The 21506-nt window shown below is 37.8% G+C and overlaps 1 protein-coding gene and 1 pseudogene across 1 annotated transcript; one reads left to right on the top strand and one right to left on the bottom strand.

The window, feature by feature from the left end:
- Nucleotides 1-4327: 4327 nt before the first annotated feature.
- Nucleotides 4328-21506, top strand: part of LOC130684081 (general transcription factor 3C polypeptide 3-like) — a 37492-nt pseudogene continuing 20313 nt past the window's right edge.
- LOC130684079 (leucine-rich repeat-containing protein 58-like) lies at nt 13356-15681 on the bottom strand. The gene has a single exon (XM_057503750.1). The coding sequence runs from the start codon at nt 15631-15633 to the stop codon at nt 15130-15132; it is 504 nt and encodes a 167-aa protein (XP_057359733.1). The 5' UTR covers nt 15634-15681; the 3' UTR covers nt 13356-15129.

The following is a 21506-nucleotide window of genomic DNA, read 5'->3' as shown; positions in this document are numbered from 1 at the left end:
GATTTTTACTATAGTTCATCATATGTAATAGGTGTTTAGGCTTAAAATTTGTCTTCTTCCTAAAGAGGAGATGCATTCCCACTTTCAGCAATATGTTATTGAAAGGTCTCACAATCTAAGTTTCATACCAAGGGATAGTAGGTGATAAATATCCACAAAAAAGTTGAAATGGAAAACAAAGAAATTTGGGATTCTAGGAATTGCTAGGGTCTCTGTGAGATGTTCTCTGCCACTATGTTTAGAGGTGGACATTGTGCTACACCGAATATCCTAGCCCCACCCCAGCTCTGGTTCTCTCTTGCACACAACCTCCTTAAGAAGGGAGAGTAGAAATGGGTGGATTTCCCTTCTTTTACAGCCAAACCTGTCCTCCTCCCAACCAACTGGGGCTGAATTATTCTGATTCTCATATCCTCACTTGGAATAGCAACTTTTCCTGTATCTTTATGGAGAGCTGCATCATTTTCTCTGTGATTCCTGAATGCAAACATGGGTGTCCTAATCACACTAACCTGTACATTCCAAAATAGTCTTCTGTGGCTTTTTTGTGGATGATTGATACTGAATATAAAGAATAAAATATTTATGCTAAAACAGATTTCTGTGTCTGGTTTAATATGTTCTATTGTAACTAGTTGATATATGTCTATTTTTCCTGGAGGGATGTGTGAGGCATTTATGAGCAGAAATCATACCTAAGCCATTTATATTTCTTCAGCACCCAGCATAATATCTAGCATGTAGCATGTGTTCAACATATACTTATTGAATTGAAAGTAAACATGTGCTATTCTGCTATTGTTTACACAGAAATGGAAGCTAATTCTAGTTCATGTCAAGATTATGTTTTCTACCATTTAAGAGATAAAAGTAATCATTGAGGAGCTATTCTTCATAAAAATATAAACTATTCAGATAAATGGTAGAGGGGTAGGGAGCATTTCACCCCTGTGCAGTTGTACTCAGGTACTAACCAGTCCCTATTTTTCCCTTTGCTTTTTGCCCCCTTGCTCTGGGTGTCAAGACCTCTGCAAAGGGAATACTTATCAGTTTCAGAGCCTTTAACAAGGATGGGAATCCACATGGGACTTTCAGGTGTGAGATTGCAAGGTCTCAGGGCAGAGGCATGCATCCTTCTGGAGAATTCCTCACAATTGGCAGGTGGCTGTTGCAGTGACAACACTCCATACTGACAAGAGTTTATTCCTCGTGATGCAATTGGCAGTTGGGGAATGACATGACTTCATTATATGCGACCATTTAGCACATCTGGTGTCCAGACACTGTATGTTAGTCATTTCCACACCCTGCCGGATTATCCGAACCTCCCTACTCTAAAAGCCCCCTGGGAACGTAATTTTGCTCTTGGCTGAGAACCGTTGCTGGGAAAACAGCAGAAGTGTGGTGTTTCCTCCATTGAAAATAAATGTTTTACAGATGATCTAGGCTCTCAGGTGGTCTGCAGTAATTCTCTCCATGGGTCCTTGACAGCCTCTCAGCATTGACTCTGCTCCTCATTGATGAGTATCTCATCCCCAGGACATGGCCTATTGTCCCCTATCCCAGATCTGGGGTGGTCAAGAACTGTTAAGGGTGTGAGCTTCTACCCTATTTGTAGGTGACATGGTAGCCTGCTACAGTTTCATAGACCCTGACAGGCAAGAGACTCCTGGGTCTGCGGTAATGGACATTATTTTCACGGCAAGGCAGGCAGCATAAGGTTGGCATTCACACTGGATCTCCTCCTCCTACAAGTATTGTGGGTCCCTGTGGAGGTGAGTACAGGTATATGCTGGGCATAAGTAGGCTTGTGCCACAGCTGATGAGCCCAAACTTAGGAAATTCTCAATGTTAAAGGGAACTACTAACAAACATGCCCAACCTTTGCAGCAGAGGAAACATTATTTATATTTTATTGGTTAGAAAACAAATCTGTCCTTACCCGGAGGGAGATAATATCTTAGTCTTTCAAGGCTCTTCTACAGACCTCCTTGAAAAGATAACCCAGAATGAAAGCTGTCACAAACTTCTGCAGAAAAGTGATTAAACTACGGGAAAATTATCTCGTAAATATTGTCATACCCCATCCTTGCTCATCCCCTTGATGAAGAGAAAGGATGAGGTCATCTCCTCCCTGTGTATTCTTAATTGTATTGTCATGGTGGAAATTCAATGTTCTGCTTTCTTTAGACATTCTATTTTGAGTCTCAAAAACCAGTCTGAATGTGGTAAAAGTTTCCTTTTGCTATTTTCATTACTGCTCTAAGAATTCCAGTTTATCTCAAGGTGATATGGATGCCTCTGACTCACCAAGGGAAAAATCACATTCAAGGAAGTGGAGAAAAGAAAAACAGAAAGATTACAATTTCAGGGTATGTTGCTACATTTTGACCGTAAGAGAACTTTCATGTCATCAAGGTGTTCTGTAGCTGTTGTTCAAAAACAAAATTCAACTGCATAAATTTCAAAGATCTTACTGGCTTTATTCAACAGTTCATGAACTGGGCAGCATTGCATTCAGCAGAAAGGAGCTCTGAAGAACTGTACAGAATGAAAGACTTATAGACAGAAGTGGGCAGGACAAGGAAGTTAATAGCAAAGAATCACCTTCCTTTAAGGGACAGTAGGGTTTTCTCAGTCACATTACCTCTCTAGTGCTGACAAGGCAATTCCTGATTGACTGGTTTAAGATTCCCCTGCTGAGAGAGGTTGAAATTGTAATTAAGTTAGCTATTAAGTTGCAGTTTGGTGATGTGGATTCAGCATACGTGACTCTATTTTGAGCATGTTATCTCTTTTTAACGGTGGAGAAACTGTCCTTCTGCCTCGTGCTCCCTATTTCCACAACATGAATCTATATCTTCACAACTGTTATTCCCATATTCCAGACAGCCCATCATAGAATAAGGTAGGCTAAGCCATCTGGGCCTTAGGGGAGCATTCTCCTTACCAGGAGAGTATCTTTCCTCTCTTTGATTCCCTTCTTTTCTCCTAGGAGAGTTAGGACTAGAGACTCTTACCTTCCTCTTAGATGCAGTTTCCTAATTGACTGGAAAAATTCAGGAGAGAATTTCCCTGTGACTTCTGTAGAGTACCTTAATTCAACCTAGACTGCTAGCTTGCCTGATTTTATACCCAATTAGTGCCCAGAGGATCCTTCATTATGAGAAAGGGGATGATTTCCTGTTGTGAGATATTTTTCTCTTACCTGGAAATCTTGCTCATGCAGGTCCTGGCTCCTCATTCTGCCATCCTACTGTTGTTTATCCTCAGCTAGATTGTCATAAAGAGGCAACAAAGGCCGGGTGATAGGCTCCCTGTAACTTATCTCTAACTTTAGCTTCATATTGAGCTGCATTCCCCAGGCCTCAATTCCCTTGCCCTTTCCCAAGGCACTTTGCATTCCATGCAATTTAATACATAAATTTGTTTTGAGCACAGATAAGTAGGCTACTGACTAGAGTTCACAAAGATAAATAGGTAAAAAAAACCCACAGTAGTGTGTAGGAGGTGAAGAATAGTTGCAGGAGGGGAGGCAGAATATTATATTAATTTCAAGCATGGGATTTAGAGTCAGATATGCCAGCATTCCAAACCTGTCTCTACCACTTATTAGATACAGGACTTTGGCTTTAGGAATAATATAATCCATTTTTAAGGATTATTTTGAGATATGTAGATAATCTGCATATGATATTACATGCTCTACAGTAAATGGGGGACAATGTATGGTAATCATATCAAGGATTTGATTCTTTCTAAAAGATAGTTAAGAAAAGGAGAACACTTGGGTGGGAGTTAGAGGTGGAACATAAAAGTCCAGATAACCTTTTTTACAGACTGAGAAGGAGCCTGAAGTCAGGGAGAGTTTGAGGATTTGTGGGTAACAGGAAAACTGATGAAGCCATTGATTGGAAGAGATTAGAGTTGGAGAATAAATTAGGGGGGGACTTTAACATTTTGTGGCAGGGGAGAACTGGAAAGTAGAACATTTACATGGCAGTGCAAATGGTCAAATTAAGAATATAATCTCTAAAACAAATATCAAATCAACTTAAAGAATAAACATTCAGGAAAGGAAATGGTTTGGAGAATTGAGGGAAATAATTGAGGTAAGGACAATTTCTTGAAATCACATTTTCCTCCCATCTCCCTAGTAATTTTAAACAGGCGGTCTGAGCCTGGGCAGCGGGCTCCCACCAGACCCACGGAGGCCCCGTCCACAGCGTCGAGCCCCTTGGAAGGAGGCAGGGCCAGACGCTCCGGCGGAACCCTGGCGCTGTGGCTGGAGCGCAGTACGGGCCGGTTTCCCGTGAGAACACCGGATCCCTGGTGTCGGCGCCCCAGCACCGGATAGCGACTGGGAGGCGCCGCACTTCCGGCACTTCCTGCGCATCCGTTGCTGGGGCTGCTTGTCAGGACTCCGCAGACATGTCGGGGTTTAGCCCAGAGCTCATCGACTACCTGGAAGGAAAGATCTCCTTTGAGGAGTTCGAAAGGCGGAGAGAAGAGAGAAAAACGCGCGAGAAGAAAGAGAGGAGATGCTAGGCCCAGAAGCACCTCGCTGTCTTGCCCGAATACAGTTAGATATGGCGGACCCGGAGGACCCCATTCTCCGTGATGGGACAGCCGGGAACTTCCAGTTGCTTCTAACCCCTTCTTACCGAAACCTCTGTTCTCACCTCATGCCTGTGCTCAGCTCCTTTTAAAAACGTTTCCCCCACTAAAAAACTGTCTCAGTAGTAACCTCCGTTTTTTCTTTTCCCAAATTGTAAATTTTTACTTGCGGGTAGCCTAACGCTGGCACGTTAAATGGGGGAGTGGGGAGTGGAGTTTGGAGAGTTTGTGGTTCGAGTCCTAGTTTGCAACCAAGTCTTTTGTGACTTTGGGTGGACAATTCCCCTCTCTTCCTTAAGACCTCAGTGTCTCTATTTCCAAACTGAAGGATTTGAGCTCCCATTTTTGAGGAGTCTCCCAGTGGTGTGATGAAATTTTGGGCAGAAAGTTTAATTTTCCTGAGAACAAATGTTCACTCACGTGTTTTTTTCATACTTACTTTGAACTATCCGAGCTTTCCATGTGTTCTCACAAATTTAAAATCTGAGGGAAGATAAAAGAAATTGCACCCTTGAAATTAGCTGGTGGATTCTTTACTAATTCATGAGACTAATGGTGCCCCACTCTTTTCTTTTAAAAAGCTAGGAGACAAGATTTAGATTAATGAAATCATTAAGAGTTTTATTATTTTTTACCAATGACTGATTCAGATAATCGTGAGGAATGAGACCTAAATACTCTGAAATGATTTGACAATATTCAAATTTAGATTCCACATACTTGTGTGCAGAGCTCAAGTTTTATAGAAATAGAAAAAGGCAAACGCTCTATTCTTAACTGGGGAGAGCTAAATCTGCATTAGTTTTTGGAATCCTTAATTTTCTATCACAGAGTCTTCAGGAAAAAGGAAAGTTATCAGCTGATGAAAGTCCAAATGACTCTGAAGTTCCATCCTCATCGAGAAAAGATTCTACGAAATCCCAGGACAAAGATGTCAATGAAGGTATTGCTGCCTGTGTGAAATACCTAATAATTTAGTAAAAATATTTCTCATTGCAATGATACTCTGTTGTTGATAACCTGGTTTAGTAGGAGCATAATGCTTGGTGTGTAGTAGGTGCTCAGTAAATGTTTGTTGAATTATTGAATATGGTAATGTTTAGTTTTATGGCTTATATTTGTGGAAAAGTATTTCAAATTGACATGAGTATTTGGCAGCTTTGTTAGAGTCAATATTTTTTTAATCGGCCCTATCATTTGGTTACTAATTACTTCCAGATTATACTCCCAAAACATGTAATGGATTATAGTTCTCTGCAAAGTGGCTTCCAAACCAGTGCTTTAGTTATAGAAGATAAGATAGAAATCTCAGAATAGAAGGCCAGTTGGCTGCCCAGATGGGACCTCACACACAGCATGGTATGCTACTGCATTGTAGGATTCAGTCCTCATTCTGTATGTCCAGATAATTAAATTTGGTTAGTGCACCAGACTAATTAAACTCATCAGAGCCTAATTGATGAAAGAGCATGCATACTTATTAATTTCTAGTGATAAATAAAACTTTAATGATCAGAATATGATAGTACTTTATGGTGTCCATTTACCCATGTCAAGTTACCTGTGATGCTGAACTATCAGTTAGAGTGTAGCTTTGTTTATAGGGTCTGATTGAAAACCGAACTTCCTAGTTCTAAGGGGTAGAAGTAAAAACTGGTTCTTTTCCCCCTAAGCAAGTAAACTTCTATACGGAGAACACACACGAATTGGGAACAGAAAACAAGTTTTATTTCTGCCTCCTTGGACCAAGTGAGTAAGAAAGGCAAAGGAGAGAGAAAAATGGGTGTTGAAATTTCTAATCTTGCCAGGCAGGTGATGTGGAAAAGGAGGGTGGAGTTGTTAACAACCTATGGGTCCTTCCTTACCTACTCAGGAGTAGCTATTACATCATCAGGTCTTTGAGGTGCAACTGTGGCAGGAGATACCCTTGGATACCTGCCAGTCGTTTTGCCTAAATTTGCCCCTGAGAGGTGGCCACCAGGCCCTCCCTATAAAAAGGGGTTGATGGAATCTAATTCCAGCTCATGATAAGTTGTCAGGCACACAAGGGCTGGATGACCTCAGCTCAAGTAATCCTGTCAGTCCTTTAAAGACATAAAGCTCCCAATTTCCTAGAAAGAAATTGTCCCAGAATTCTACCAAGACCCTTGGTTAGCATGAACATATTTCAGAGGAGAAAAAGGGGTCAGTTTTGAATAGGCTTTGGCCAAGTCTGCTAATTGGAATATATGCCTATTGTACTTGTTGTCTTTTTCTCCTATACATTGCTGACTATCACTGTGAAATTCTTGCACTTTTCCTACATACCATGCAAATAGGGCCCTCTTTTCATTTTCCTTTCGTTATTGATGATATGAAAACTACAGTTTTTTTTATATTGACCTTGTATCCAGGAACCTTCCTAAATTCATGTATTGTGACAGTTTGTAGATTATTTTGGATCATCTACATAATCATGTCATCTGTGGATAATGACAGTTTTATTTCTTCCTTTCCATCTTTATACCTTTTATTTCTCTTATTACATCAGCTAAAGCCTCTAGTAAAGTGTTGGAAGTAGTGGTGATAGTAAGCACCCTTGTCTCATTCCCATTAACTTTGAATAATTTACAATTAACTGTGGAAAACTTTTTGAAGATACTCTTTATCAAATGAAAGATATTCCCCTCCATTTCTAGTTGACGTATTTTTTATTAGGAATGGGTGTTACATTTAATCAAATGCTTCTGTGTCTAACAAGACGACCATGTGACTTTTCTCTTTTTTTCTGTTACTGTAATTTTATTCATTGGTAGGATTTTATTTTATACATTTCACATTTATTTGAATATGGATGCTCAGAATTCTTGAAGATGATTGTTATGACTTCATAATAAGAATAATAATTTGTTGCTTAGAGCATGTGGAGGTTTTTCTTAAAAATCTTTTCTTCCTTAAACATATTGACTATCTCATTTATCCAGTATCTTTGGGGTGCTTGAGGCATGTCACATAAGTGAATAAACTTAAGGATTTTTGAACACAAATATATGTGTGTGTGTGTATATGTATGTATTTTAATTTTTAATAATTTGTATATGTTTTCTATTTTTTTGGAACTTTTCTAAAATGTTACATGTTTCAGCTTTAACAGAAAATTAGCTTCTAAATTTAACCTTTTCTTGATTATCTAACATCATCGTTATGAACTCAAAAAAATCATTCTACATAGTGATATCCTCAGATACAAATGAAATAGGTCATGTTATTTTGTCCTGAAATTATAGTATTTTAATATTAGTAATAACAATTATTAGTTTCTTACTATATGCTGAGCATTATTTTAAGTGCATGTATGTAAAAACAGCTCATCCTCAGAGTAGCCCTATAAGGCAGACATTATTATTAACCTCTTTTTTCAAATGAAGAAACTGAGGTACAGAGAGCTTTACCCAATATTTCTAAGATTACTTAGCTAATGATAGATGGATATGAAGTTTGAAACCAGACACGTTGGCTCTTTAACCACTGTGCTTTTACCACCTGGTTCTGTACCACACACTTGTTTAATTCTTAGGTCTATGTCTGTCTTGCCAATGGGTTTCAGACCCGGACAAGTTCACTATGGATTCAGTTGACCCGAGAAATGACAGTAGAATGTTCTTGGGGTGAAAGGGTTATACCCAACTTTATTTCTATGGTGGCAGGTCAATCACTAGAATCCTGTCCATTCAGAGAGAGTCTGCATGCCGCAAGCTCAGTCTCTGTCCCTGGGCCTTCTTTCCTGCCCTACAGTCTTCTCTGTCTCTGTCCTCGGTGCTGCCAGCACTGCAGTCTCGCTCTGCTCTATTGCACGCTTGCAGCAGTGCCACCGTGTGGCCTAGAGCACTGGGTGGAGCTCTTTATATAGAGTCAATAACAACGTATTGCCCACACATGTGTAGTGAGCTAGATAACCAGGGGCAGGTGAGAATACTGGCCACAGGAACCTTCACTTTATTCACAATGTCTTACAATTCTTTTATTTTTTTCATCCCTGCTTTTAACTTACTACGTGTGCTTCTGACTTCTCACTTAATGTTGCCTATATATCTGGATGATGTGCAGAGGATGAGTTATGAAATACATGGCTTTGTAATAGTCTTCTTTGGCTTGTCTTTGGGAGTGTTCATTTGTCTGTGTTTTTTTTTTTTTAACATTATAAAGACTTTAGTTTTTTTTTAAAGTGAATGCTTGTCAATTAGAACTAAAATACTAATACAGAATCAGATTCTAAGAAAACACTTTTAATAAAATAAGGCACATTGTTTGATTAAGGCAGAATTCAAACATAGGGTTAATATAAGATCACATTCTTTTGTGTGTCCTGGGGGAAGAAAGGAGATATAAAATTGAAGTAACTTCAGTATTCTTTTTAGAACGTTTACCATTACAAGGTAATATACAGATCTGATGCAATAAACTGTATCTTCTCTTGAAAATAAAATTTGTTGAATCATGTTGCTGTATTACATTTAGTGTTATTATTAAGTTTTAAATATCTATATACCTATAGATGTTCCTAATTCACAAGATTTCAGATATAGAAAATTAACAAATCAGATCATAAATATTGGACTATAGCATAAGTACATATATTTTGTTGATACTTTACATTCCCAAACTTTGTAAGAAGTTAAACTACTGGTTATTTAAAATATTTCTCCCATTACTTTTTAGAATTCATGTATTCTCATGAATACAAAGTGGGTTCAGAAATTTAACAAATACCAACTGCAGGCACACAGGTCTCTCTAGGATTGTTGTGAAGTGACTGCTGAGGTTAATATTCCTTCTCAATAACATAGCACATCACATTAATGATCCCATCACTGTCAACCATTAAGTTAGTGAGAGGATTCTCTTAAAACATCACTTGTAGACAGAAGGACTAACTAGCTTAGTAATGTTTTTGTAGTTCTAACAACAGCAGTGCCAATCTTATCACAGTTTCTTCTCCTAACTGGAATTTAGAATAAAACAGCTTTATCCAATTTATTCACAGCCAAAGGAAGAAAGTTCTGTGAATGGAGATATGCAAGTATGACTTTCTGGTAGGATGGGTATATAAATAACCTTCATTAAACTAATACATTTTAATACTTACTAGATTGAATTCTGCCCCATATGATAAATTGAGACCAACAAATGCTCAGTAAAAATCTATTAGCTCCCAAATCAGTATTACCCTGTGACTGTTCAGTAATGTATGTTTGTTGTTAGTAAACCGTTATCTTCTACATCAATTCTTAGCAAATATGGAGCAAGGAGAGCAAACAGAGGTTTCTATATGCAAAAATACTAAAACATAATCCCCCTTTCAACCTAGTATTACAAAGAAACTACTCACAAAATATGCTATGCCTCACAGCAATACCTTTATATGATGCTATTAACATGAAATTGGTTAGGAACTGTTGCTATCTCTTAGTGGTAGCAGATAATTTTTCCTTATAAAATAATATAAAAGAGGATATGCCATTTTACTCATTTTGTTTCAGGGAACCCTGGTCCTTATGGCTTTGACTTACTATGACAATATGCATGATTGGGATTCATTCTCCAGAAGCCCTAAACTCACTGATACTAGGACCTGTTTTAGGGGAAAGAGTCCCTCAGGGTCAGTCTTCCTCCCTCAAGTCAAATGCAAGGGGCTTGAGGCTGTCACAACCAACTTACTGAACTTGAGGCTGTCACAAACAGTTCCCCAAACTTTGAGTCTAGGATGAAGGATTTAAGTAAGGCACATATGATAAAAATACAAAATTGAATGTTATTAAATTCATTAGATTAGTGTTATATATAGTGTTTAATACAGAAACAGTGAAGGTCAAGTACTTCTTATCTATGGAGGGAAACAGAATTATGTATTACAGATCATACTGCCTAAAACCTACACAGTAGCCTTTACTGTTGTTAAATGCCCAGCACAACTTAAAACCTATGTTAGACTAAATGAGGAACAGTATTTATATTGACAATATAAAGTCTCTACTCTGGCTGAGAACAAAGGGGGTCACTTAGGTAAAAACTAGGTATTTCTAAATAAATGCAGCTTAAATAATTTTATATGTATATAGTATAACTGACAAAAGTTTTGTCTCCATAGTGCTTTTAGTACAGCTTTTTATATAAACAGCTACTGTTGAAATGCTTTAAAAGATCAAACTTTATTTGCACTGATTATTTGCTTAGTTATTTTTTTCCTCTTTACATAGTGAAAGGGTAAACGTTAACCAAGGCTGTACCACAAATTCCAGGTTAATGAGGTCTTACTTTTTCCCTTTGGAAAGAGCAAGGTTGGCTTCCATTACTTGCTGGCGCTTCATTATGGAGGGATGTGGACAATCTGCCAATAGCAGAAACTGAAGAAATTTAGTGATAAAAGTTTTCAGATGGTAGTCAGTGGGTCACTTAATTTTAAAACAATTCACTATTACTAATGAACTTTCTTGGCTCAGGGATATCCCTGCTTGCCTGGTGACTTCTCTTTCTCTGCCCTTTGTTACTTTTAAAGATTTCTTTCACTTAACACTCAAGCAATTAGCCTTTTCCTTCTCTTTTTTTGTTTAAAGTTGATATTTACAATATTTGGTAGAATTGGTCTGCAGTAATACACTGAGCTAGTGTGGACTGCCTTTAACTTTTATTTATATCAACACAAAAATTTCTCAAATTTGAGGTACAGTTTACAATGCTAGTCTTCACTTTTACATTTACTAACTTAAATTTCCAAATATCAAGAAATGTAGAATGAGAGACTCCTCCAGTACACATTCCCTCTGTAACAGCAGACCTTTCCCTCCACAACTCAAACTCAGGGAATTCTGAGAACCCTGACTAGCCTATATTTAGGTCAGCCAATCTCTGGCACTGTGAAAACAAAATATTGTATTAGCTAATCTTCCTATTTCCTAAAATCCTAGAACTATTTCACCAACTCAGTTGGGTGACACTGAGAGAACTGGATTCTAGGAATAAGATGCCTAAGAATACTCAATGTAACCATTTCAATTTCAAATATTAGCACTGAAGAATTCCACTCTAAACACATTAATGTTTTGGTTAAGTAGTTTTATCTACAAAAGTACTGGTCATTAAAATTGCCCAAGTGGGAGCAATATCAAAAATCCATTTCACTATGAAAATTAGTGCAGATTCTGTAAATCTCAAAACATACTGGTAAGGTTTATCAACTGTAACTTAAACAGAAACATGTAACTTAGCAACTAAAGAGACTATCATTTTAAATACATGGTCAGCTATATGACTAGGGAGCTGATCATGTTTTTTAAATACCAAGTCCCTTGTATCCCATCTTCTGGTTAATTTCTACAATCACCGTTATGAAAAAAGGGAAAGTAGGGAAAAAAGAAACAGGGAAAAATCATAAAAATTATTAGGAGCTATTATACTGTAAAAGGTTAGGTCAGAGTAAAAAAAAAAAATAAAACAGCTAAAATTCCAGCAAAATTTCTCAGTAAAACAGATTTCAGTAAACGTCACCAAAAACAATCGCACACTGACCTCAGATTTTCGAATGTACATATAGAGAACCTCAACAAATATTTTGAAATTATATTTTGTTATATACTATGATATACATTCTACATTATACAGCAAAGGACAGAAACTCTCTGGTTGGACCTGTTCATATCTGTAAAAGATCAATCCCCGTATACCTTCTTTCTAGGAAGCCAGAAATACGTTACGTAAAAGTAAGTACTGCATTTACATACCTACCCATTTATTTTACAAAGACTAACTCTTAGATGATCATACCCAAACTGTTACTTAGGTCAAGCTGGTAATGAATTAGGAAGTAAACGGAACCATTTAGGACGCAAAAATTTGGTCCTATCAATTTCTTTAATATAAAAATGTTATTTATTTTCTATGAAAATATTCTATGTATTTTAACTAAGCCACTTAACTTACAGAACATTTTGGGCTTGTCACTTAGGCACTGCCTAAAGTCATCGTTACGTTTTGTAATCTTGCAGGATGCAGCCTTGCCATGGCTCAAATGGGAAGGTAAACAAAGACTCTATTACTTCTGTTTTATGATATAACCACCCATATACTACTTTCCTAGGCCAAAGAAACATACTAGGTTACTTCTATAGATATAGTCAGAAAATTTCTGCATCAGAAGGAAAAAGGATTCTTATACATTCTAACAAGGTGAAGGGATTCACTCTTATAGCAGCGTTTCACAACTGCAGTCATGAAACTCTCATGATGTTCCATGAATTAACACATAATAAACAAACCCTGAACAATTCTACAGTATATTTTGCTCTAAAATAAAAAAATAATGTGATAAAAACCCAACACATGTACACATAAGATTATTACACAACAATCTGCTTTTAAGAAGTGATGTGCCAGTCATGAATGCCACGAAGTCAGAGGGAAATCATCTGATGTGCCAATGCATTTCTGACCTTATTACTGTATAGGTAACATTTAGCAACGAACCATCCTGTTATCATAGCTTACCCAATGATTGCTAGTATGTGTTGTACACTGTATAATGTGAACTTGTAATTGTACTATTATTCAATTTTTATTGCAAATTAAACTAGTTAGTAAAAATTTGGTCATTTTTAATAGCAACTAATTTGAGAAACCATTTTTCTGCTATACTTTAAAGATATATTTAACAAATGTTTATATGTTATCAATACATTATTTTCATAAAGTATTCCATGGTTAAATTAATTTTGGAAATTGCTTTATTTCACACAATTTAAAGACAGCTTTAGTCTTTACACAAATGACAGCTGCCCCTAATTTTATTTTGCTTGTAATGCTTTCCTAGTTTTTTATTTAAAATGTAGAGAAAGTTACAGTTCAGTGCACATAGGTAAAGGTGCCATACTTGACTCAAACATTTTAAAGTAATTTTTCCACTTCTTTAGTGTAAGATAAAATAAAATTTCCAAGCTTACATCTCTTTTCTGTCAAAAGAAATCTGACCGATTTATTATTTATTATTTATTATTCTGTCTTATGCTAACAGGTTCATCAAGACTGTGGCCTCCCATTAGTGCAAAAGTGATTTGCTTACAGGGGATCACTTCATGTTTAAATAAACAAAAAATGAAATTAAGGTAGCTGTCAGTTTAATATACAGTTGTTTACCTAGTTCTGGTAATGGATATGTCAAAGTGTTCTGCATAGCATGTCAGGTTATAGGCTGCTCTGGCATCATTTCTTAAATAAACTTCTAAATCTCTGTTAGTGTTAAGGCACCATAATAGTCACTGCTGGATTATATAAAGGTAACAACAATTACATAGAACAAAGGAGCAGAATCAAAGGCTTTTAAAGGCCCACACACAAGTTATATCCCTTGCTTTACCAGTTGGTAGGTCAGAAAGGTTTACGTCCTCTGTAACCATCTTTGAACTTATCTGAATAGCTCTGTAACCTCTAGACATCTAGGCAATACAAGGGAGGGTTAATTCTGCTATGGTGCAGTGTTCTACCTAAACACAAGGACAACTGTGGCAATAATTAGAGCTTTGATGATTTCTTCATTTCACTGTGACAAGCAACACCACCCATGGTTTATCATAGCACTACTCTTCTGAACATTCCTCTCTGCTGTGATTCACGCAAAACTTGGGTGAAAACTGTACACAGTCAGTCAAATTTGAAACTGCCACTCAGAGTAAATTATAACCAAAGAATCCAAATATGGGACTGGACTCAGTCCTACTAAGTCGGTACATGAAATACAAAATCTTTCACATCACCTCGGTTCTTTCATGAACATTCAAGATGAAGGTAAGTTTTCCAATAACCTTCATTGTCTATTTTCTTTCTAAACACCCTTGCTCAGTCCTGCAGTGTTTCACAGCACCCTGCACTCTTTCAACCAAGAAGAACCTTCTGCATTCTGTGTGCGTCAACACTAGCTTCGTCCTCCGAGTCAGACTCACTCTGGGATGTGGAGCTGTGAGAGGCAGAACTACAAGGGGAAGAGCACTCAGGCGAACACAGATAGTGCATCAGTGGGAGGCGGTACTTCCCACAGAAGTCCACAAATTTAATCTGTCTGACACAGCAGTCAAAGCAGACTCCTCCACACTTTGGGTTTGGGCAATTGCTGGCTAAACTCAAGTATCTAAGAAGGTTCCCAGGAAGGTCATAAGGAGTGTAGGAGATATTTCGAATTTTAATGGTCCATGCAGCTAATTCCAGAAGAGTTGGAGGGTCATAGGTTAAATCTCTAACAAAACGAACAACCAATGGATTTCCTCTCAAATTCATCTCTTCCAAATGAATAAGGTTGAAGATCTCTCGAGGCAGATATGTCAGCAAGTTACTGTGAAGACTGAGGGAACAAAGTGAATTCAACTGTGAAAGCTGAGGAGGCACACTCTGGATTTTGTTGTCACATAATACCAAGTAATTCAGACAAGGCAGATTTGCTAATTCTGGTGGGATTTCTTTGATGAAGTTTCCTCCAAGATATAAACACTCTCAACTCTGCAAGTTCTCGATCTTGTCCGGGATGCTCTGCAGCTGGTTGCTGCCCAGACAGAGGGTCTGCAGGGCGCGCAGCTCCAGCAGCGAGGCGGGCACCTCCTGGAAGCAGTTCCCGCTGAGGTTGAGTATTTGGAGGCTGTGGCAGAGCGACGACTGGGCCAGGCCTTTGGGCAGCGCACCGGGCCCGCCAAGCCGGTTGTTCTTGGCCAGAAGCGTGCGCAGGCTCCGCAGCGCGAGCAGCTCCGGCCCGAGCTCAGTCAACGCGTTGCCGCTCACATCCAACAGCTGCAGGTGCTGGAAGCCGTTGCCCAGCGCCCGCGGCAGCGACACCAGACGGTTGTGCGAGAGCAGTAGCCGTTGCAGCGCCTCCCGCGCGCCGCGCCGCTCCTCGCCCCACGCCTCCAGCTCCAACCCCAGCGTCTCGGGGGACACGCTGAGGCGGGACAAGTTCAGCTCGGCCTCCCCGCCCGTGGCTACCACCGCTCCGGCCTCCTCCATCCTGGCCGCCGCAGGGACACTCCGGAGAGCGCCGCGCGCGAGCCGCAGGCCAAGGATTTGTCTGTGTTTTACTTTCAAGTTTGTTATTGCTAGGGTAGAAATTTATGTTCCAAATATGCTGCTTTTTTCTTTTGATTACTGGGTGTTCTAAAGCTTTTATTTGCGACCTTAATGTGTCTTTCTTCAGGAGAAACATCGGATGGAGTCAGTAAGTCAGTTCACAGAGTCTTTGCTTCCATGCTTGGAGAGAATGAAGATGATGAGGAGGACGAGGAAGAAGAGGAGGAGGAAGAGGAAGCACCTGAGCAGCCCAGTGCGGGTGATGTGTTTGTATTGGAGATGGTTCTTAACCGTGAAACCAAGAAAATGATGAAGGTAAGTTGTTACTTATTTTGGTATTTATAAACAGAATGTAAAAATGTGGTGGAGTAATCGAGAAAGAAATCTTTAAATTATACATATGTTTGGAAAGAATTCAAACTGTAAGAAAGGAAATACTGAGACAACCACTGTTACTGATTTCTTATGTTTCATTTTACAGATTTTTAAAGAATGTAAGAATGTAGTTATTGGATATATCAAAATGTACTATAGTTTGCTATTAAAAGGCCCATAACAGTATTTTTTAACCATACTCATGAATAGATGAATTTGAAAGGAGTGTGATCTTCAGTAGAAGATCATAAATCTTCTAGCATATAAATCCATTTTGCAGCATCCAGGTCTACATTTATTATTCTAATTAATAATTTAGTAATCCCTGACCACTTTAGTTTTTACATTTTTTTACATTTTGCTATGCTTTGAACTTTCTACTGTAGGAAGTTTTTTTTGTTTGCTTTTTGTTTTAATTTTCTAAGGTGTTTCTTTTTGAAGAGTATTATAGAATGATTTTCATTCTTTCCTGAGATTGAGTTTTAGACTTTTTCGTCAAATACAGACTTTAACGTTAATAAGTCAGTTAGAACTGCAGCCATTTAGTCCTTAGTTCTCAATTTGGAACTCTGAAAAGTTTGAAAGGAAAATTTCACTTTCATTATGTATTAGGTATTTATTAACTTGATTGGAATTGAAATCTAAGACATGACTATATTTTAATCTAAATGTCATTTTTCTTCTGTACAGGAGAAGAGGCCTCGGAGTAAACTTCCCAGAGCTCTGAGAGGTCTCATGGGTGAAGCCAACATTCGCTTTGCTCGAGGAGAACGTGAAGAGGCAATATTGATGTGCATGGAAATCATAAGACAAGGTGTGTTCAGTGGGGACTACTGACAAGAGCAATTTCATACTCTATTGACATAGTCTAATGACATAGTCATACTGTATTATTTGCAAAATATAGTCAGAAGTTTGGAGGGGATTGTGCTAACAATGATTTGCCAGTTTGCATTGAATAGGCGTCATCACCAGAAAATGATATTCACATTCAAGGAAATATCATTAATATTTATTGAACTCTTACAGGAATCTTTTTTCTTTTTATTTGTTTGTTTTTTAATGTTTCATTTTAGGGGTTTTAGGTTTTTGTAATGTTATCCTTTTTTCAATATGGCAAATACATTATGTTAAAACCACTTTAAAAGGGTTCTTTTATTCTTCCATTTTTCAGATCAGGCAGTGCTAGATTATTTTAATCTACTTTTTTGGTAAAAAGACACAATCTTTACTTGTCCTTTTCCATTAAACTACACATCCTGGACATAGTGAAGGATATCTTCACTAGTGACTTTTTGACTAATCACTTGTATTTATTATTTTGCTTTCCTGATGTGTCTTGAGTAGTTCTCATACGTGAACTTTTATCTTTTCAGTACTTTGGCATTTCCTTACATCTGGACAAGGGTCCTTTTAGAAGTCTGTACATTCCGGGATTACTCACTAGGATAATTTCAGCTAACTGCTTTTTCTTTTTTGCCCCATCAAAAATAAGATTAACCAAAGTTTTTCCTTCAGGATATTTTGTTTGGTTCCTCCTTTCCAGTATTATCTGTTCCTTTATTTCAGTTTATAACTATTTATTTTTGACAATTATCTTTGATTTCAAACGTTTCTGATCTTAGACCTTCATTTCAGAAGCATTATTTCAGCAATGCAGATTAACCATCCACTTTGATATTCTGGGTTTAGGTGCTACTTCGATGTCCTTTATCCATTCATCCATTACTACTCCTTGGTGTGGTTGCTCAATCATGAGAATTCAACTCACTGATGTGGCTGATGCTCACTGGGATGAAGTTGCTGACTTACTGAGCCACATTTAGCCTTAACAAAGAGGAATTTTCATGCAGGTTATGGTAGAGAGTATGGTTTTTCATGAAATTATACTTTGCTTAGAGAAAATAATACTTAAAAAATTTTGAAGTGTATGAAAGTAAAGTAAATACACTCTCATGTTTATTCTCAGTTCCACTAAATAGTTTGTATAATTCTGCTAGAGTGATTTAAGAGTTTAAGTATTAAAAAAAGGATCACTATTGAGCCATAGGAGTGACATTTACTCAAGTCTCTTTCCTCAGCTAATAGAATTTGTTTTTTAAATTTGTGATAGCTCCTCTGGCTTATGAGCCATTTTCTACTCTTGCCATGATATATGAGGACCAAGGTGACATGGAGAAATGCTTGCAGTTTGAGTTAATTGCTGCACATTTAAATCCCAGTGATACTGAAGAATGGGTTAGATTGGCAGAAATGTCTCTGGAACAAGATAATATTAAGCAGGCTATTTTTTGCTACACAAAAGGTAATTAAAATGTTTTTCTCATTTTGTTTGATAAAATGTTACATAATAAGTTTTTTGATAACTTCACTTGCTACTCTGGGGTGATGTTAGGTGAAATATATTTATTCTTTATATTCTGTTCTACTGGAGATAAGTATTTGGGGTTCCTGTGCTTTCATGTTTATTAGCAACTTTATATTGTGAGTTACTATAGGACAAAAGTTGGTAGAGCAGTAACTTCTGTTTCACACTGAGGTAAGTGTTGGTTCTAAGCTATTTCTTGAGGGTTAACATTACACTAAGAGTGACCAATGAAGATTAATATGAAGATTCAGATTCTTTCTGGTCTTGGACCAAACCTAGCTGGGAGTTCCTGTGAAGGTAGGTGTCCTCCAGAATAACCGTTGGAGAATTGGTTTAGAGTGTTTATTAAATTTTCAGAAAAAACGATGGGTCACACCCAGGTACCATGAACCCCTTTTTGTGAAAAATCATAATTTATATTCCATTTTTTCTCTTTAGCTCTTAAATATGAACCTTCGAATGTCCGTTATTTGTGGGAGCGGTCAAACCTCTGTGAACAGATGGGAGATCATAAAATGGCAATGGATGGTTATAGGCGTATTTTAAACCTATTGTCTCCATCTGATGGAGAACACTTCATGCAGTTGGCTAGAGATATGGCAAAGTAAGTTTGGAGTGAAACCCTTATTAATCATGTTAGAATTGCAGGCATATATTCGAACTAGGATATACATTTTAAGAAGGCAAAAGAAACCCTTATTAATCATGTTAGAATTGCAGGCATATATTCGAACTAGAATATACATTTGAAGAAGGCAAAAATACGTTTTACTTCCTGTATTTTGAGGTTTTTTTTTCTTTTTTCCCAGTTCTTTTCTGTTTGTTTGTTTGTTTGTTTTTTCTTCTTCAGTACTTTCAAATTTCCAAGTTAACTGTATTAATGCTTGGAAAAATTTATATACATGATTGCCTTCCAAGTGCTCAGAAGATTAAAAATGGGGCATATTCTGAAAGGATGACTAGGTTCTCAGGTTTTCATAACTTAGTTGATGTTTGTGCATTTATGTACTCAGTTATGTGTATTTGCAGTAACATTTTGAATTATTTATTAGTGATGTGCTAAGGAAATATTTGTGATCTGAATCTTATGTAATCATTTTATTTTGAGCCAGTACTAGAATAACATTTTGAGACAAAAAATTTTCTTTATGGTTGACACATGCTACTATACTGTGGTATATATTTTAATCTAAAATACTGCATCTATTGCACTTACTCCTCTGCTATGCAGAAAATATTTTGGCTAAGTGATGTCTTGTGGTATGCTGTCTATTATAGGGATATTTGTTACATAGAGTATTTCAGCCTAGGAGCAACCATCTCTATCTGGGTGTCTTAGGGGTGAACCCTTTTAATCCTATGGCCATTGCTGTGAAGGTGCTTAGCTGTGAAATCACCCCCTATCCTCCCAAGGATGGGTTATGTAGGAATACTAGAAGCATTTTTAGGAAGTTTGTTGAGGTAAGGCAACCCTAAATTGATTCCTGATGTATATATATAATAAGCATTAAGGATCTTCCCAGGTTATCTGCTATCAGTCAGATCTCTAGCTGTCACAGTAGTTAGTCCAGTAAGCTACTTAATAAACTATTAGATTGCCTATGTAGTAATTTTGTTTTCCACTTTATTTATAATACTTTTGTTAAGAAAGGGTGGTGATGAACAGTTCTGCCACTGCCATAGAAATCTTTTCTATGTGGAATTCTGTTACTATAATTTCTGATTGATTAGGCTTTTTCTTGGTCCCTACTTTTCCTCCAGAAGTATTTATTGTATGTAAGTGATGTGCTAGACACTGTTCAGGACACTAGGAGATCATTATTGAGTGAGTTTTAATATTCCCTTCCCTTGTGGAACTTACATTGTAGTCAGGGGACACAGGCAATAAACGAAACAGCTAAAGATATGGTATGTCACATATTGATAAGGGATTTGAAGAAAAATGAAGCTGGCAAGGAGGACAGGAAGTTGAAGGACAGGAGTGTGTTATTTTAAGTAGGGTGATTAGAGAAGAACTTCATTCCTTATGTAGTGGTCATACAGAACTGAAAGTAAACTGAAAGAGGTATGGGAACAGATATTTAGGGAAGAGTATCAGAGGCAAAGGAAACGGCATGCAGAGGTATGCCTAGGGAACAACATGGAAGCTGAGGGCTTAAGGGGAGTATAGCAGGAGGTAAGGTCAGAGGTGCCAGGAAAAGATCACTTGGCAATTGTGGGCATTGTGAGGACTTGGCTTTTACTCTGAGTATGTTTGGAAGCAATTGGAAGGTTTTGAGTATGAGACTGACATGGTTTGACTTTAATTTTAAATGTATCAGTTCTGGCTGCTCTTTTGAGAATAGATCAAGAAGTGGTAAGGGCAGAAGCAGGGAGACCAGTTAGGAAATTATTGCAATAATTCATGGACAGGATAATGGTAGCTTGGACCAGGATAAAGGCAGCAGGAGGTGGTAAGAAGTAATCAGATTCTAGATACATTCTGAAGGCTAGACTCTCAGGATTTTGTGATATGAGGTGATGTGTGTGTGTGTGTGTGTGTGTGTGTGTGTGTGTGTAAGAGAGAGAGAAGGGGAGAGTTCTGAGGACTAAACGCTGAGGCACTCCTGTGTTTAGAAGTCAGTAAGATAAGGAGGAAACAGGGAGACTGAAAGGAAATGGACAGTAAAGTAGGGGGAAACTAAGAACATGGTAGTTTAGAAATTTACTTAAGCAAGCTCTTGAGGGAGGAGGAATGATCATGTGTGTGGAGTACTCCAGAGAGGTCATGTAAAATGAGGACTGACTGTTGACATTGGAGATGGGGGGAGGGTTTTGGGAGATAGGTACTCTTTGGAGAAACTTGTTAGGGGTGCATAAGAATGGGAGGTGATTGGAATGGGCTACTGGGGTAAGAGATCTTTTTTAAGTTAGGGAAAATTGTAACATACTTTATTGAGATGGGATAATCCACAATTGAGAGACTCATTGAAGATATATGAAAGAAGGGACAGTTGCTTGAGTGATATCCTCGAGTTAGGTTGTAGGGACTGGGATCTAATTGATCTTATAAGTGGAGAAAGCAGAGAAT

This window comes from Manis pentadactyla, chromosome 6, assembly GCF_030020395.1.
Source record: "Manis pentadactyla isolate mManPen7 chromosome 6, mManPen7.hap1, whole genome shotgun sequence".
Lineage (NCBI taxonomy): Eukaryota > Metazoa > Chordata > Mammalia > Pholidota > Manidae > Manis > Manis pentadactyla.
This window is presented reverse-complemented; position numbering and strand designations above follow the sequence as displayed.

Coding starts and splice junctions, on each gene's coding strand:
- LOC130684079 (XM_057503750.1), bottom strand. CDS start 15,633: ATGGAGGAGGCCGGAGCGGTGGTAGCCACGGGCGGGGAGGCCGAGCTG.